Source organism: Embiotoca jacksoni, unplaced genomic scaffold (genome assembly GCF_022577435.1).
Source record: "Embiotoca jacksoni isolate LCO1_2020_lvr unplaced genomic scaffold, fEmbJac1.0.p SCAF_2, whole genome shotgun sequence".
NCBI lineage: Eukaryota > Metazoa > Chordata > Actinopteri > Embiotocidae > Embiotoca > Embiotoca jacksoni.
Window position 1 is genome coordinate 19449032 of NW_027185340.1, and position 18095 is coordinate 19467126.

General features: G+C 42.5%; 2 protein-coding genes across 2 annotated transcripts; both read right to left on the bottom strand.

Moving 5' to 3' along the window:
- Positions 1 to 5461: 5461 nt before the first annotated feature.
- Positions 5462 to 14519, bottom strand: cops8 (COP9 signalosome subunit 8). The gene is made up of 7 exons (XM_069154955.1): positions 14408 to 14519; positions 13808 to 13878; positions 13459 to 13507; positions 12334 to 12466; positions 7178 to 7285; positions 6916 to 6978; positions 5462 to 6032 (listed from the first exon to the last, which is right to left on the bottom strand). The coding sequence occupies exons 1-7, from the start codon at positions 14477 to 14479 to the stop codon at positions 5953 to 5955; spliced, it is 576 nt and encodes a 191-aa protein (XP_069011056.1). The 5' UTR covers positions 14480 to 14519; the 3' UTR covers positions 5462 to 5952.
- trim63b (tripartite motif containing 63b) lies at positions 9049 to 11064 on the bottom strand. The gene has a single exon (XM_069154954.1). The coding sequence runs from the start codon at positions 10722 to 10724 to the stop codon at positions 9666 to 9668; it is 1059 nt and encodes a 352-aa protein (XP_069011055.1). The 5' UTR covers positions 10725 to 11064; the 3' UTR covers positions 9049 to 9665.
- Positions 14520 to 18095: the final 3576 nt, after the last annotated feature.

Consider the following 18095-nt stretch of genomic DNA (forward strand, 5'->3'; position numbering starts at 1 on the left):
TTTCCGTTTGTCCACTTGGCACTCATGCAGCAACGCCTCTGCAATGTTTCCGTCGCTCCCCCTCTCCCTCTCCTCACTCCTCCTCCCGCCTCCTCACTCACTTTGGCTCCTGCTGGCCCTTCTTTCTTCATCACCTCCTCCTCTTTTTTTTTTTTTCTCATCACCATCCTCTGTTCATTTTCCCACATCCTCCTGGACTCTTGTCTTGGTCTCATGCTCATGACTCATCATCCCACATGGAAACATTTTCTCTGTGGACGTGAAGGAGATTTTACTGCTGTTAATGAAAATTTAAACAACACCCTCTCTCCCCCCCCCACACACACGCACGCACGCACACACACACACACACACACACACACACACACACACACACACACACACACACACAAGTTGGAGAAAAGACATGTGGAAAAAAAAAAAAAAAGGGGCAAGAAATTCACGTTTCTCTTTTCTTATCCAAACATTGCTACTTTTGATGAAAGCTTTATGTCTATGCCTCATTTTAGCATCTGGGAAAGAGTCATGTCGGGCAACTGTGCGGTCTCTATGAGATCACGCCATCTGTCAGTGAAGACTGCCTCCCATTTGCTCACCCCCCCCCCCCCCCCCCCTTATGTAACCCCTTCCCCCGTCGAGGGCATTCCCCGTTAGGTCAAACTTCTCCAGCAATCGTGAGCCTGCTTCTGAGCTGTTCTTTGATGTATGAGCTCTGACAGACTAAAACCACAAACCCTGCATCATCCATCCAGTTTGACAACAATAGAGTGTGCAGAATAATCTGCATATATCCATATTGTAATGTAACCTGGCTGCGCTGACTGTTGCTCACAGCTTCAGTTTTCTTCACTGCGAATACAGTCTGGTTAACTCGGCTCGTTTTCGCGTTTGCAAAGCCACTCTGAAGGGCGGACCAATCAGCGAGCGGTGTCCTTCACTGTGATTGGACGGCTGGTGACACTGACAAACGTAGCGCTAATATTTTTCAATTCTGGCTGACCGGAAAATAAAAATTAAAAAAATCGCTGAACGTTCAGTGTTCAGCGCAGAATAAACGCTCATCACCTTGTCAAGCTGCTGGTGTTCATTAAAACTATTGTACAAATATGCTGTACTGGTGGACACTGTAGGTAGTTGCAGCGGTAGCGAAGTGTCGACCGGTGTCGGCGCATGCTGATTGGTTCAAATTAACCCGAGGTCTACGCCCAGTAGTATAGAACAACTGCAAACGGTTCTCTGTGGAGGATGACCAGACCCACATTCATGCAGTGAAATTGGGTTCTGGTTCGCACCACGTTAACTGCAATGCGCTAATGAGCATCACTTACTGGTACGAAAACAAACAGGGAACTACTCCGGCGCCATGTGTTTGCACATTCATAAGAACACTGAAAACAGGAGCTAATTTGCCAAACTGTAAATAATTACAAGCTTTAAAAAACAACAACAACAGGGCTTTGAGATGTAACACAGCAGGTGTGTTCGTGCGGCACCCCCGCGGTCCTCTATAACATCATGACAGTGACATGTGCTGTGATGAGACAGAAGTCACCTATGACCCCTGGAGAAAAAAATGACCTCACCAACAAGAGTTCCCAGCTCTCTGCGAGCATCTGTGCAAAATGGCACGAAGCCACCGACTCAGTTCGCACGGGTTTTGTTTTTTTTCAATTACACAGTTTTTATTTTTTAAAAAAAAGGAAAGAACACAGACTGTTCAGTCCTCCTACGGCTTTACTGCCTCTCCTGTGTTCATGCTAATTGCTGCTAAAGTCTGCTATCATTCGTCTTACTGTGAATAAGATGATTGCACAGAACAGATAAACCAGTGATCTCAGCCTCTTCAAATGAAACAAGCTGGACTGGAAACATCTGAATGACAAAGACTTCTGCAACGTGGAGGCCGTTTGCATGCGAGGAGTGAACAACTCAGCAAAGACACAACTCATTTTAAAGCCTGACAACTATTTTTGTAACAGAAGCTGTAATTTCTCACAGAACATTTGTGTTCTTGATCAGCGGAAATGGAAAATCCCACCAATGTTCAGCCTTTTCCCGACAGAAGTCTTGCCGATATGTTATCAGTCTTATCCATGTAACTCTGGATGAAGGCATGGCCTTTACTTTCATAAAGGCTTAACCTTCAGTAAAGGAAGTTCCCACTGTTTGCCTCGGAGTCGTTTTACTTTGATGCTGAAAATCTATGGGGTTGAATTGGTGTCATAACAACTGAACACAATCCACCAAAGAGAATAAACATTTGCAAGTCCAAAAAAATGTATTGTAAGAAAAGAAAAACAAACTGAAAAATGTGTCAGCAAAACTCGAAAAAATGGCCGCAGAGGAGAAATGTCCATAAGTGCTTAAGAAAGACAAGAATATTGTGAACACACGTCACTCATGCATCATTCTATTGCATATCTAGCCTTTGAGATCATTTTTGGGGTTTCAACATTTTCAAATTCTTTTACAATTTATTGATGTTTGCTCGATTCTTGGCAGATTTTGTTCAATTATTATGACATGGATCGAATACCATAAAATTCCGGTCATACAAGCGTGGGACAGACAGAAACATTCTTCATTGAACCAAGATGTGGCTGAAATCTGCTGCTAGACGCAGAGCAGTTGAAGTCCTGAGAGCCCCGTTACAGAAACACAGTGACCTTGTGTCTTCACTTCAAAGAGTTTCCCCAGCTGGTTCAGAAAACTGTCTGGACATATTTTATGTTTTATTTGAACCTGTAAAACTGTGTTGGTTATCCGCACGCATCAAGTTACTCACTGCTAATGGTCTGATGGGCACCGAAGTTGCACCGTTAAAACTGATTTAGTGTCCGTGGCAGGATATAAACTCAGGTTTTTCAAATTAGCTCAGTTTTCTTGTTGACTGTCTCAAAGATGTCCAAAGTTTGGAGCTGCACGGGGACTGAATGTATGAAAGCTGTCAGTTTAAATACAAAGATTTAGATTGGAAGGTCTGATGGAACAAAGGAACTTCATGGGTTTCTCTTTCACTTCTACACACACACACACACACACACACACACACACACACACACACACACACACACACACACCAAGGTGCGGTGAGTCAGCAAATCCCAAATTATAGAAAAACGAATGTTAATGGGAAACGTAATTCAAATATATTCTTGCACTGTTCTTGATGTGCAGACAGTGAAATAAATGCTGAAGGTTCATAAGGAGTAAATAACCTTTTTCATTTTTCTTCTGTTAGTTATTAAGATTTCATATTTTCTTTAAAGTTACTTCCGCCGTGAGCTCATGTCTTTGGTGTAGATTGTTTGTCAGCAGGATTACAGAAAAACGAACAGCCCGGTTTTTATGGGACTTGGTGGAAGGGTGTGTTGGGGGCCAAAGAAGAACCCATTACATTTTAGAGGAGATCTGATTCACGGGACAGATCCACAATTTATTTTTTCACTTTCTTTAACATTGCCAGATAGGGCACTTTGCCTACTAAATGAAACGCATCTTAAAATCCAGCAGAGGGCAGTAAAGTTCATCTGCCACAAAACATAGGTCATTCTGAAGAACACTGACTTCATAATACAATCCACAGCCAAGGGTACCAACAATCCTTCAGGAAACACATGTACCCGCTCAACCTTTATATAGAGAACAATCATCATGGAGGACTCAGTTTATGGTTTCATTACAGAGAAACGATATGGTAACAATCACTGAGAGGCCTGAGGTCAGCACAAGACTATTCTGACACCCTTCAGATAGTGCTGGAAATATAACCAGACATATATAGAAGTGAGAGTTGCAGATCTGCATTTCAAAAAATAGAAGACTATTGACCTTGGCAGATGGTTGCACGCTCTGCGTGTGCTTCTAATTTAATAATGCGTCTACTCATGTATTCACTTTATCAGGAACACTGCGGCATGCGGACAAGAGTAACTTAAGTAGTAACTCAAGTGACTCACAACCAAGTCGTAGACAGACGACCCAAAGAGCCAAATAAGTTGCTGTTAGCCACATGTGAACAGAGGTGCTGCTGCAATTTGAATCGTCCTTTTCAAGCTGTGTGGGTTCATCTTACCAAAAATATGTTCCAACTAAATTAGCGCACACAGTAAGTTAAGACGTACAGCAGGCATACTTTAGCTTTTAAACGGAGATACAGTTGACACTTCACTTCTCTCTGACTCCGCAACTTCAGCTCGGCGTGTCGTCAGGCCAGATGAACTGTGTGGCTCCCTGACATGTGCCTCTGTGTACTAATTTAGTCGCGCTGTGACTCTTCAAGGGCAGCAGGAGCGATCAGGTTCGGTTACCTTCTAACAGCACTTGTGTTGATTGACTGTGTCTGGAACGCTGCTGTCATGCAGCCAATGCTGGTTCAACACATGCCCGGACATGGGTCGGAGTCCACACGTGTTTGTTTACAGCATATACACCAACAGATACTGTTACATTCCCATTTACAGATGAGATTTATATATATATATATATATACACAATAATAAATGAGCAAAGAGACTGAAAACTTGAACCAGAAAAAACAATGCGAAGATGTGTCTTTAAATAGGTTAAACTGAAGAAACCCAGCATGCGTAAACAGAATGGCAATTTCCATGTTTGTAGTCGTTTCCAATGTGTCATTTTCAAGATAAAACAAAGCATGCTATGAAATAAATGAGCTCCTTGCAGCCGCAAACATGCAAAGAACGGCCCTGACGTCGGTGATTTCACACCAAACGCCTGCCACTTCCTTTTTAATGCCAAGCCACAATGAAGATAAAATAACTCCAGAGGAGAATAAGTAGCGTGTGTTTCAAATTCTGCTTCAAAACAGGAACCAGAGATGGTGAAAAATGAAAAAAATAAATAAATAAATCAACAGCAGTAGTTCATTTTTATGAACCGACGGATGCCAGATATGCCTTTACGGAATAAAATGTCCCATTATTTTGTATTTATTTATTTTATACACTTTATTAATCCCCGAGGGGAAATTTCTTCACTACAGCAGGGGGGCTCTCAGGGGGGAGATGCTGCAGCTCCATGTCAATTCAAGCTGATTTCAAAAGCATCAGTTTTTTATGGTTTTTATATTTAGCAATAACATGTATTATTACTTTGGGGGAAAAAAAAAAGCAGTGAAACGAGCAGAAAAACCTTCAGCCTGTTACTTCTAATTATTTAAAGGTTGATGTTACATCATCTTGATTTAACTGAAACTTGTTTCATTTTCCAAAACGATTGATGTTATTTTGGGGGCATACGTATGCAGTTTCTCAAATATCAACTCACCTGATGGTCTGATGTGGTTTTATGATTGCATAAATACACTTTGCTTCCTCAACCATCGTGTTTTTCTTCGTCTTAACGTGTTAACTGACCCGAGCGGTCGCTGTAAAGCAGCACCGACCTGAAACAAAACTCCTAAATGAAATGAAATGAAATGAAATGAAAGAACACTTCATTAGAAACAGCAAAATATTTATTCACCAGTCAAAACATAAACTTCAAGATGTGAGATGTGAGGATTGAACTCCACACGGTGACGCACGCATGCCAAGACTCCCCGTTAACCTGACGACGTCTGTCCCGAGGAAACTTTTAAGTGCAGCAACAGAATGGTGTGTCCTGTACGCGCTGGTTTATGGAGGGTTTGTTAGGCCAGCAATGACAACAAAGTGACGGTGATCAGAGACGTACATCCTTTGAAATTTGACCCAAATTTACACATGTGAATTAGAGGGCGTGTTATTCGCTGAACATAAATAGTCACGTGTTGGGAGGAGAGCTTGCAGCATTCATGCAAGATGATCTGTGTTTTTGGTACATCTTTATGAGGGAGTGGGACGTTGCAGGAAGGACGCAGAGTTTGTCCAAACTTCTTCCTCAGTACCGAGCGGGTGAAAAAAAAATAAAAAATAAAAGGGGGGTGGTGGCCGTGGTTGCTGTGGGTTATCAGTTCTCGAGGAAAGCCACGTAGTCAGTGAGTCTGGCCAACTGCTGCTCATTTGGAACCAACGAGACAGGGGGAGGATCTGTTGAGAGATGAGAGGAGAGGGGAGAGAGGAGAAGTTGAGTCAGAGGGGGATTCCTCATCGTGCCAAGCTCAATCGATCTTTTTACATTTCGCTGGTGTAAACTCTGCAGCTACAGGCCACGTGTTGCAAATCAGAGACTCGGCGGGGCGCGGGGGCCTCGAGTAAACCACACCGTCTACATCTGCATGTGAGCTCAGCGCCTCCTTCCCCCCGCTTAACAACACCACCTGCGGAGTCTGCCCATGTGGCCGCGAGACGTTTTGCCTGGAGGCGATTACAGCACGTTACATTCATCCTGACCGGAATGACTTCCTGTGCGAGATCCACTCTGCAAACAAAAATCACCTAAACAGTTTCAGTGACGTGCACAGAAAGGGAAAAAAAAAAAAAAAAAGGGAGACAACTGGGGATTAATGGTGAGCGGCTACATGTGCACAGCAGATGTTTCAGCAATGCAAAAAGGTCCGATGATTACAGACAGCAGCCGTTTCCTCGTATAGCTGTATAAATCAACAGGTCTCTCGTACATGCGCTCAAATCAGACGGATCCATCCGTGTCCCTCTGACTTAAAGACAAGTGATGATGTCATATAAATTCTTACCAAAAAAAATCAAAAAAGAGAGCACGGGAGGAGAAAAGAAATGGGAGCAGGAAAGATTTGGAAATATGGACGAAGAGATTCCAGAAATAGGACATCAGTCTTTCCCCGAGATTGACATGTCTCGTAAATCAGGGCAGCATTTTTATTTCCGTCTCATAGAATCGAAGAGGAAGGGAAGCAGGGAGGTGGGAGCGGGGGGGTTAGCTGGGAAAAGAAAACCTCCAGAGTATCGGGAGCTGATATTGGGTACGAGTCAACAGAGCAATACTGCCACCTACCTGGCTTTTTGGGCATCACCATCCTGGTTGCGGGGTCTGCCTGCCAGCCTTGGCTCACCACACCTTTTGTCACAAAGAAAACAGCCTCGTCAGCGGATGTATGAATGGTAATTCGATGGAAATGAAAAGCACTACGGCCTCGTGGGAGTACCGCCGGACAGCAACGCTTATTATTACCAGAGATCTCCCATCGTTTGGATTCTTTACGCACAATGACAGTGATGCTGAGGTATTTCCTGCGAGGAGGTAGATCCAGTCTTACCCTTTACTGCCTCCTCCACAGAGTAGCCCACGAAGGCAGCGAAATCATCGGCGGCGATGGAAGTGTACGCCTGGGCCACGAGACTGTACGCCCTCTGCCGCGTGCTCTCTGCAAAGACAATCGATATCAGATAGGCGCACACGGGAGTGCATACGAGCTAAATGCGTGCTCTGGTCCTGTTTAAAGAGCGTGCAGTCCACAGGCAGCGTGCAGCAACTCGCCGTGATCTTCCAGAGGCGGGACGAGCATTTGAACACGGTATTCGAGCGTCGCGTCTCATGTAGACGGAGCAGCTTAATGAGCAACAGCGCTGTAAATACCAATGACTCGACAGTGACTTACACATTTACAGTGGAGCCGGCGACGATCGCCAGCAATCGCAGTCGAGTATGTTTTGGTCAAATGTCGAGCGAGAGCCGGATGTTTGAATGGAACGGTTTTCTTTTTCTATTTTGTGCTTATCCTACAAATCATGCAAACTTTTCATCTTAATGATTGCTCGTGTTTAATCTGTGTGTTTGACAAGTCGCTCCCGCTCTCCCCCCAAAAACGAGCTCAGGTTCACATGCAGCTGCAGCTCTAGCAGGAGCCGCTCCGGGGCCGAAAATAAAACAAAGCAACTCAAACTCCGGGTTGTCTGCCTCTACTTGCTTTGACCATCTGGGTTTGCTTGAAATGAAATGGCGCAGTTTCTTGTTTGGGAATGTTTGATTTGACCGAGTTGACCGTTATGAGCTAAAAGAAATTCGGTAATGAAGAATACTTAACAAAAGATCTCACTAAATGAAGCAGGCTCGGGACAAATCGTGGGTGTTGTATGCGGTGAAGTGATTATGAGCAGGCGGACAGCTTCAGCTTGCCCGCTGCCCAGGCGGCCCCGTTCTATCTGGCCCGATCCGACGTGCTGCTGCGATAGCGGAGATTAGTCTAAGAGTGACGGTGGCCTCAACAACGTGTATCCGCTCCTGCAGCTATCACGTAAATGCCTCGGGGTTTATGGCCTTTGGTGTTTTATAGCCTAGCAACAGGTGATGTGTTGCAGCAGTAACAATAACAAGCGGGATAAGAAAGGACAGCTGTGGAGGGGAAAATCGGAGGTTTGTCAGGAGCGCTGATGTCCAAGGAACTTCCTGCCCTCCACGTGATTGAAGTTGTTTATAAGGACGCGGAGTGGGAGATGATATCTCGTTGGAAAAGGAATTCAACACTGTGTTTATGTATCAGCTATGTTGAAGGCACTTTACTTTCATTCTGTGAAGGAGTTAATCAGAGTTTTGCCTGTGAAGTAATATCTGCAGTTTTAACTTAAACGCGATGGTAATTAAAACCGACTATTTAAAAAAAAAAGGTGTGTTCACAGATGTTTTGTTCCTTTGGTGTGTCACCATTAACGGACGACTGAGGAACCTGACCGAAGTGTTTTCCCATCTCTGGTCAATATATAATTAGCATGTGTTAAAAGTGAACCATCTATCACAGCTCATAAAAGAACTTCGTGTGCTGGAACAACCTTCCTGCACCTGACTGCAGATTAGTTTTCTCCCGACCCAGAATAAGCGGGTCATCCGCGGGGGGCTTTTTTGTAACCCAGTCCCCAGGAAGACGAGTATTTTTACCGTGGCCTCTTGACCGCCCAGTGGTGACTTGTGTGGCAACTGGACCGGCCTTTCTTAGCTCGACCCTCTTGACACTTCAGAGTCGGGTTGGAGGCTGCTGAGCAAGCCGACCGTGAGTGGGAGCTCTTATGGAGGAGAAACAGGACCTGGCCTGTCCTTCCCTGACAATCTATTCCGGGGCCGGTATCATTTCTCACCCTCTCACCTGCTAAAAATAGCCCTCACTTTTCACCAGCAAAGGCAAAGCAGACAGGACGTGGCAAGGACTTTTATTTTTAAGTACAGTCTATCGCCGAGTGAGAGCAGCAACAGGCTGGGAAACATTTGGATGGAAGCAAGAGTTCATCAGGTTTTCTTCCTGTTTGTGTCCCCTTGATTTAAAAATCACGTTTTTATATTCAACCTAACAATAAAGCAAGCCGGCGCTTAACTTCATGCAGCTTTATTCCATGTACCAGTAAAGACAGATTTGGCGTTTACAGGTTGATCATCTGATCACCAATTAAACACAAACAGACAAAGTGAGATAAGAAATCTACGAAAACAACTATTTCCATAAGCTACATATGAAGAAGGAAAAAAAATGTGCATTCTTCAGACGTTCTGTTATTACATTTCTCCCGACTTATTTTCCATTTAACTGAAGTACAAAAGTATAAAAAGACATCAAGAAAATGTACGAATGACGTTGGAAATCAAATATTGCACTGAAAGTAAGGGCAGTCATTTCAGTCCACGTCCACGTCCACCGACCCGAACCTCATATTTCATTCAACATCAAATCCAGAGTCCTTCCGATCAACACCTCCGTATTTCCAAAAACCTTCAAAAGCACTTTAAAATAGTCAAGTCCGTAACTACTTCGGTTTTCATTATTCCTCCTCCTCCTCCTCCTCTTCCTCCTCCTCTTCTTCTGCATCCTCAAATTCATCTTCATCGGCCACTCCAAAGGCCATTTTTGAAAGGACTGCTTCGGCATGCTCTGTTGACAAAGTGAAGTGGTCCATCTTCTCGAAGCCCGGCTCCGGCCTGTCTTCTCCCAGCGCGGACTTGGCTGCGTCTTTGGTCTTTGTGATGAGGCCCTTGGAAGCCAACAGGAACTCGGCGGCTCCCCCCTGCTCCAAAGCCCTCACGGCCGAATCCGTCAGCACCGTACTGGCCTGCAGTCGTTCGCCGTAACGTTGAGCCAGCGCCCGCAGAGCCGCCACCTTTTTGTCTTGCTCTTTCCCGATCTGCTCGAGTAGAATGCCCTTGCGCTCCTCGAGGACGGCGTACAGCAGATCGAAGCGTTCAGACAGCCCTTGTTTAGCGCGCTGCGCGTTCTCCTGCACGGCACGGCAGGCGTCGTCCATCTGATTGAGCAGAGCCTGCAGGCGCCCGTTGCTGGCCACCAGGGTGTCGATAGCGTTACTCAGTTCACCCTTCTGGGCCTGGTAAATACTCGGTAGAGCTGCCACCTCGCAGTCCTTATGCTGGCCGAACACTTTGCACATGGAGCAGGTGGGTACCTGGCAGGTCACGCAATATATGTTGATTCTCTCATCCTCGTGTTCTTGGCACATCGGTTCTTTGCTTTCCTTAGGCTTCAGGGTGGTTTCTGTGTTTCCGCTGTTGCTGCCTTCTTGCTGCTGCTTATAGATGTCGATGATGTTCTCCACCAACAGGTTGCGCTGGAGCCCGTGCACACCGTGGCGGTCGAGCACGACCTCAAACCGGCAGGTGGGACAGCGAAAGACGCCACCGGAAAAGCGGTAGGGGTTGCGCGAATCGTAGAGGTCACTGGCACAACTACGGCACAGGTTGTGCTGGCAGGGCAGGATGACCACAGGTTTGGTGAACATGTCCAGGCAGATGGGGCAGCTCAGCTGTTTCTCAAGACTATCCATGGGGCTGGGAGGCCGAACCACAGATCCTGATCTCTGGACGTCCATTACGGAAAAGTCTCTGCCTTAACTTTGACGAGCAAGTTTTCAATTTCCACAAGGAGAAAACTAAACGGTTTAACTAAAATGAGGAGCAGACTCGAAGGTCTTATCTTCAGTCTGTGCTGTTACTTGTGAAATGCTGATATCTATTCTGGTTGCGAGCTAGCAGCTCTGTCCTTTATACCAGCCCCTCACAGCTGGTGACACCTGATCCACTCCACCAACGAGAGCACACATTCCTGGCCTGGGATCTTTTCACAGAAATGGCCCCCTCCTACCCGGTGCAGCATGTGTCACATGTCCCAGTGGGCACTGTGTCCCCTTGAACAGTCACAGGGACAAACAGGGTCCATGTGACTGTCTCAAAGGAACTCCAACCTGGGAGAAGGTGCTCTGTCTGATTTGTAAACAAGTCACTGTCAACATCCTGTTTTTCCATTATTTTCTCTGGATTTGTTGTCATGTGCCTGGTTTGTTATTTAACTGACCTGTTTTGTTTGGTGCAGTAAACAGAGTGACTTTTAACTGAAGTTGATTTCAATCAACTGATCATATAACTAATCATCTGACCTGTTAATATCTTTTTTTTTGATTCCCAGATTATAGAAAGTTTAACTTTTTAAAAATAAATGAAACACCAAACATTTGTTAGTAAATTATTTCCAAATGTCACAATTTAGTCGCTTGTGTCTCTTTTTAAATTAAATATATTACCTGGGATGTTGGGACGTTTGGCTTTTTATATAGTGGCTCTTAAGATAAGACTGCAAAATGTTATTTTAACACAAACAATAGCAACATGATGTTCTCAACAGTCTATAGAAAGTTGACCTACAGTAAAGACCACTTCACCGGCTAAAATTTTGAAGTAGTTATTGTTATGACCTTCTGTAAAACTGCTTTGCTAAAAATGTTTTGATTAAACTGTATTCCTTTCGATTCAAACTCTCATTATGCACAACATCCTCCATGCCGTTACTGTCCGTGGTGACTTAAGTGTCTTCTGACATCCTGTACGTCAGCATCAATAGAAGAGCAACACGAAGTGCCGTAAACACGAGGGAGAAGCTATTCTTGAACTCTTGCACAACAGAACCATCACATGGTACCAGCGCCACAACAATTGTGAGCATGAGGGCAAAAATGTTAAGTAAGGATGTTTCCACAAAATTATTTCAATGTAAGAACAAATCAAATTAACAGAAATATTAAAATATTTCACTGTTTTCTCCCGATCAGAAAGTGTCATGTATGTATGTAAATACATAAACTGAAGTTCTGAGTATTGTGTTATATCCATTTGAACTACCCTTCATGATTCTGATAAGTCATAAAGTTGGATTTGCTGATACATTTTCCAGCATGTTTTACTTCCCAATGATAAATTGCATCATGCTGTGCTTAGCTGGTGCCCCCTGCTGACTGTAATTCTAAATCATGCAGAGATAATCTAAATATTGAATTCACACCAATGTCCCCACAGGAATTCTTGCCACTTTTCCCAGAGCGAGATGTGCGAGTCATATAATCGTTACTTGCGATTGGTATAAATCTTTAGGATACATCAAAGTGATGGGAGCGAAAGGTCAGACGGGGCATGTTTATTTGTTGTTACCTCGAAGGGCCTCCATGACTGGAAGGATATTCTCTGTCCATTGGAAAGCTGCGATGGCTGTGTAGATCCCTGGAAAGTCTCTCTGCCAAATGCGCTGGCCAACAGCCCAAATAGCTGTTAACTCAGGGTTAGCCTGTATGCAACAACAGAAAAGCACTTGAAAAACCTTCAGTATGCAACACTTGACAAGGCAGTGGTTTGAGTGCTACTGAGAAGAGGATTCACGCCCAAATACTTCGGATAATGACTGACAGTGGTGACATTTTGAAGTATCTTGTCTATTTTAAAATGCGATTGAAAAAACAGATTGAGTTGTGTTCATGCAAGATGAAGCTTGTGTTTATACAATCTGGGCATTTTACAAGGAGACATGACTGGATTGGCACTAACTATATTATATTCCTTCACAGCTGTCATGGAGGACATCATTTTTTCAAGCGTTCAAGACGCCAATTATGTTTCTAACTAGTTACTATTTATCTAATATTGAGCGAAAATGGTTGTAAAGGGGTAAAAATGTCATGTATTCAGTATTAAATAGGATTAGGAATATAGGAATAGGATTAATTTAACATAATAGCATATAGCCTATGTTGGACATCCTCCGTTGTTTGTGTTTCAAACTCCTCTACGTCAAGTCATGTGTATACGAGTCCAAATTTAAAAAAAAACGTTCCAGATTGTAATTATCATCTGGTGCAGCACAAAAGCCATGTTGAGCATCAAATTAACTAAATGCCTTTTCCCTTCTTTAACAAAGTTAAGTCTTTAAGGCTTTTGGGGTGTTGTTTGTTTATCCGCTCTAACTCTATCATTTTTGGAGAATTTGTACACAGATACGGTAATAAAAATGGTCAACAATTATATAAAAGAACATAACATTTACTGTGGGGGAGGACCCCCCGAAACACCCACCAAATAGGTGCCATGTTTTCCACAAACTTGGGGAAAAAAAACCCACTCCTTTCAAACTGGTAAACATTTTAACTTGTGTAGAGAGCATCATGAGCAGGATAACTACAGGACATATGTTGCACTAAAATGGATTTCTGCTCTACATTAGCAAGTGTTTACGTGCGTTTTTTTTTTTTTTTTTTTTTTTTTTTTTTTTTTTAACGTGCTTACCGATTTTATTGCTTGGGGAATCCTCTTCCATAGATACCTGGCATTATTCCTGTTGAACCCACGTCAACGCAAGTTAGCCAATACGTTAAGTAAAAATGCCGACGCACGCAGAAAAAAAATACAAAGCATTAAGCTGTGACATAACTGATCAAACACGAGCCACCAAATGTAGTTTTCCACATATAACTCGCGTATTATTTGTAATAATCAGTGATGGTCCATCCGGGCAGAAAACATACTTTTGCATAGTGAAATGATAATTCAGCTGATTCCCCCCCTCCCCTCCTCCACCCTTAAACCAAACAAAGAAACTGTGAGCTGCAGAGTTAAAGACTCACAGTTGACTTACATGTCGTTGTGAAGTAAATAGAGCACCAGCAGCTGAGCGTAGACCTGAGGTGTCGCGACGCCCCCTGGCGCCTGTTGGGGAGAAATGCAGGTGTAACGTTGACGTTTGGAAGTACAGCGAGGCGAGTTTACTTGTATTGTACATTTCAACAACAACAAGACAAACACACAAACATTAGGCTCCAAGTTGCATCCTCAGATCTGGTTTCAGTGAACGACACCAAACAGAAAAGTCTTCGGTGTTGATGTGAAGCAGCTGAGAGTCTCTGCAGCTTCCCGGGAAACACCGCGGGACGCCTATATTCTCTCTACAGTCCCACTGGACGACGACAACCGCGAGCCTGAAGCAGACAGTGACGCGTCGCAGTTGTTGTCCCTATCGTGGACATGTTCTGGTGTCGTTGCTGCAGATCTGGTCTGTTAACGAGCCGAGCTGCTGAGTTCAGCTCACAGCAGGGAGACCGGCCATCTTCTTAGCCACGACGCTTAGCCTTCACTGCTCGCGCACTAAAACGGTCCGTTGTCAACGTTACCGCCACGCAGACTGTTGATGACACACGATATCATCCATTTTTTTTTGTGTGTGTTATTCGGTGCTTACCTCGAGTTCTTGAGCTTCGCACTGCTCTAATAATTTATCGAAATTTTCTTCCATAATTACAGCAATCGGCATGATGATGCCTGGCTGTTGCACCGGAAACAACTTCTTCTTCTGTGTGTTTTGCGGGCTAGTAGGAGAGCAGGGGCGCTGCTGCCCCCAGCTGGATGAAGCGAAGCACTACACCGCAACGCAGCCGAGCGAAATACCATGAATTTGAATGAAATAAATTAGGCAGATATCGATGATCATCAAATTAACAAAAATATTAAAAAAACAACAACAACAACAACAGGAGGAATAATGTCATTTTTAATATAAAAGGTTGACAAAATAAAGTCTGCTTTCATATACCCAGGAAATGTATCTTGCATGTATTTTTTATATTTGCTGTATTTTTCATCTTTACTGTGATGTCCAAATCATCAAAACTTTGTAAATTAGCATGTTAATCTGATGGCAAGGTGTTTTAAAAATACCTCAGGTCATTGTTACAAAGGAAATTAAAAAAAGTCTAAGTCAGTTTTGCAACAGTTCAACTAGTTGTCACTTCTAAAAGTGTTTCCAGCTGTATTTTTTTTAACCTTTTAGAAATAGAAAACAGTAAGTTTAGTTCAATACTTTAATTTTCTATTTTATCAGGGAAATAATCAAACTTTTTTAAGAATTTAATCTGGTCTCACTGAACTCCAGTGATGAGGAAGACTGCCTTTCTCCTTAGATTCACTAATGATCCTCTACTTCCTGCCAATGTCAGAGATTTCAGAATTTTACATATTTTTCATCTTTCCATTTCCTTTCATGCTTTTGACTACATACCTTTTATTCCCTGTGCCTCTAAAAAAAAAAAAAAAGAAGCTTGGCAACAGCTCTAACGTGCCTTCTCTATTTTGACAGATTTCTTTTTGTTATTGTCGATATGGAGAATATGGAGTACTGAAATGTGGAAAAAGCTTTGCAGTTTGCAACAGCCTCTTCCAAATGATTCAAAGTCAAATGAAATCGTAATATTGTACAGTAAAATGTCAAATCTTCAACAAGATAGTGAATTGTGTACAATAAAGTATAAAAACACAACGTACACTTTGGATAATGAGCAGACTATCGAACCAGACGCGTCCCCCAAAACACGGCTTATTTTCTAATTAATTACAGGATTATCTTCAGATGGACCGCCAGAAAACTAATAAGAAGGAGCGACTTTAGTCAACAACACTGTAGTAACTAGTGGAAAAAAATGTATTGACTTCAAACTTCATGAGACAAGATGAATGAGAGTCTATGGAGCCTAAGGCTTTTGGAGCAAACCTCTGGTGGCACTCGGTGGTATTGCAGCTTAAAGCACTTTCACATCAACCTCATTTTTCAGATCCGGAAATTACATCCACTTTTATATTCAGTCTGTGTATCTATAACCCAAATACTGTCAAACTAAGAGGGTCTGCGCTACCATTGACCTGCTGCTCCGACTCCAAGGTGAGCCTTGTGTCCTCTGCATCGCAGCTAGCCCCTTCTGACGCACTCGCATCCTCGTGGCTGGGTCTCTCCTCCTCTCTGCCGCAGCTTTTTCTGATAGAGGAAGCTTTACGTTGGTCTTTTATACGAGCTACCAAACAGACATCACAGTTAAAGCTAGGTGTTATCTATTAGCGGCTAAGTGGTGATGTTTAAGCCGGCTAAATGAATGATTCACCAAACTCTCAAAAAATACTCTCCACCCTTATGGCAGGTGGGGCTGCACTTGTTGTAGCTACATCTTCCTCTTCAATATCTTTTTTTTTAGTTACCTTGCAAATTTGGTATATTTTTTCTCTCGGCTTTAGAGGCGTGGCCGACGTATTCTTCACGTTACAGTTGCGTGACCATTTTTACATTATAGACAGGGGAAAGTAAAACTGCTTTCAACCAATATGTTGAGGAAAATTAGTAAGATTGAAATAATAATAGTAATAAAAATAATAATAATGATAGTAGTAGTACCAAATAACAAGCATCGGACTAACATACTATATACAGTTTCTCCACAAATGTATATTTTTGCTTCCCCCCCTTTGATTACTTGACAAGCAGAGAAAAGCAAAGCAAACTAAAACTAAAAAATCTAATAGTAATAATATAAGCACGGATAATTTGCAAAAGCAATCCTTGTACAAACTTCACAATCGCAATTTTCCTTAAAAAGAAGTCAGGTTTTAAATGAATGTCTTTCGCATTGCAGAGGCAATGTGTTGGCATTATAATACAAATAATGCAGCTCAGTGGTCCTTAGACCAAGCACCTGATGCACAAATATTCAATTATAACTCCTCAAAGGAAAAAGATGAATTCCATTGAAAAAGAGACCGTAATTCTGTCATACATGATTCTGCAATGACTTAAGTCCCCACTTGTGAGCAGCAGTGGTCACTTTTGTGGTGTACAAGTATTTTTCCAAAGCACTGCAGTTATTGGATCTTCCTGTGTCACAGAATTGCTCCTATTGGTTCATTTTATAGAGCAGTGAGTGGTTGAAGGCCCAAACATATTTCTGCTCTGCTGCTCCATTATGATCAATCCAGACCTTTCAGATTGTCTGCCTAACATTTTGAAAGTTTTTGTTTGCCACTGATTTTTAATTAATTCAAATTCATACTTTTTTTTTTTTTTAATTATTTCATGTCCCCGTCCACTTTGAGCTTATTTTTAGCTTCTTATATTTCATTTGTATTTGGCATTTCTTTTATGTCTTTTTATGTCTTTGAATTGCCTGATCTTGTGTAAAAATTGTAGTACTGTTCACATTTTTCCAAGAAAAAAAAAACATGAATTTATATATTTATTAGCAATTACACAATCCAGTCCCACATATTAATGCAACCTTCATCTATAGATAAAATGGAGCCCTCATCTTGTGCTCAAACTAAAACATCCACATATGATAAACCCAGAAGAGTGTTTCTACAAGATGGTACCTTGGTGCTCTTGTCATATCCTCAATAATTAAAGCATTTGGAGACCAGACTCCCTGTTATGATATGGGCTATTGGAGAGGATCAGAAGAATGCAAAGCAGTGGTGTTAATAGTTTAAAAATGCTGAAAGAGAATCCCTTAAACACATGAATGAATCACATTTGACCAGAGGAAAAATGTCAGAACATCTTTTCTTCTTTTTCAAGTCTGGAGTGATGAAATAGGATATAAATAATAATAAATAAAAACAGTATGTGAAGTACAGACTTTATTGACGTAGCTTCTCTGCTGTAAATCTATCTCAGTGTTTAGCTTTGTAGATAAAACTCAGTTCATAAGGACTCTTGATGTTTCCAATTCTTTATATCAAATTGTCCCCTCCAGACCTTCAGGGAACTCTCACCTTACAGAACCTCTCTGGTTTGCTTTGTTCACGCCTTTGTGTGTTTTTCAAAGAGGGAGAATTTGAGAAAAATGCTAATTTTCTTCACCAGTTAATCTGAAACAACCAGCTAAATGTTGAACAGTTCACAAGAACATTTTCAAAGAAAAAAATAAGTAACTCTGATTTCCAAGAGAAAAGACACTCTGCTTTAGACTTGATACTGAATGCTTTTATCTCCACCTGCTTACTATATATAGCTGAAAAAGTGTGGGTGCTTTGATCTTTGAATTTTAGCTTGATGACACTGAACACATCTTTGGTATAGAGGTTGTGTTGTGATGGGTCTCTTTACCTCC

Coding starts and splice junctions, on each gene's coding strand:
- trim63b (XM_069154954.1), bottom strand. CDS start 10,724: ATGGACGTCCAGAGATCAGGATCTGTGGTTCGGCCTCCCAGCCCCATG.
- cops8 (XM_069154955.1), bottom strand. CDS start 14,479: ATGCCGATTGCTGTAATTATGGAAGAAAATTTCGATAAATTATTAGAG. Junction 13,508..13,807: donor TATTTACTTCACAACGACAT/GTAAGTCAACTG, acceptor TGGGTTCAACAG/GAATAATGCCAGGTATCTAT. Junction 12,467..13,458: donor TTCCCCAAGCAATAAAATCG/GTAAGCACGTTA, acceptor TGTTGCATACAG/GCTAACCCTGAGTTAACAGC.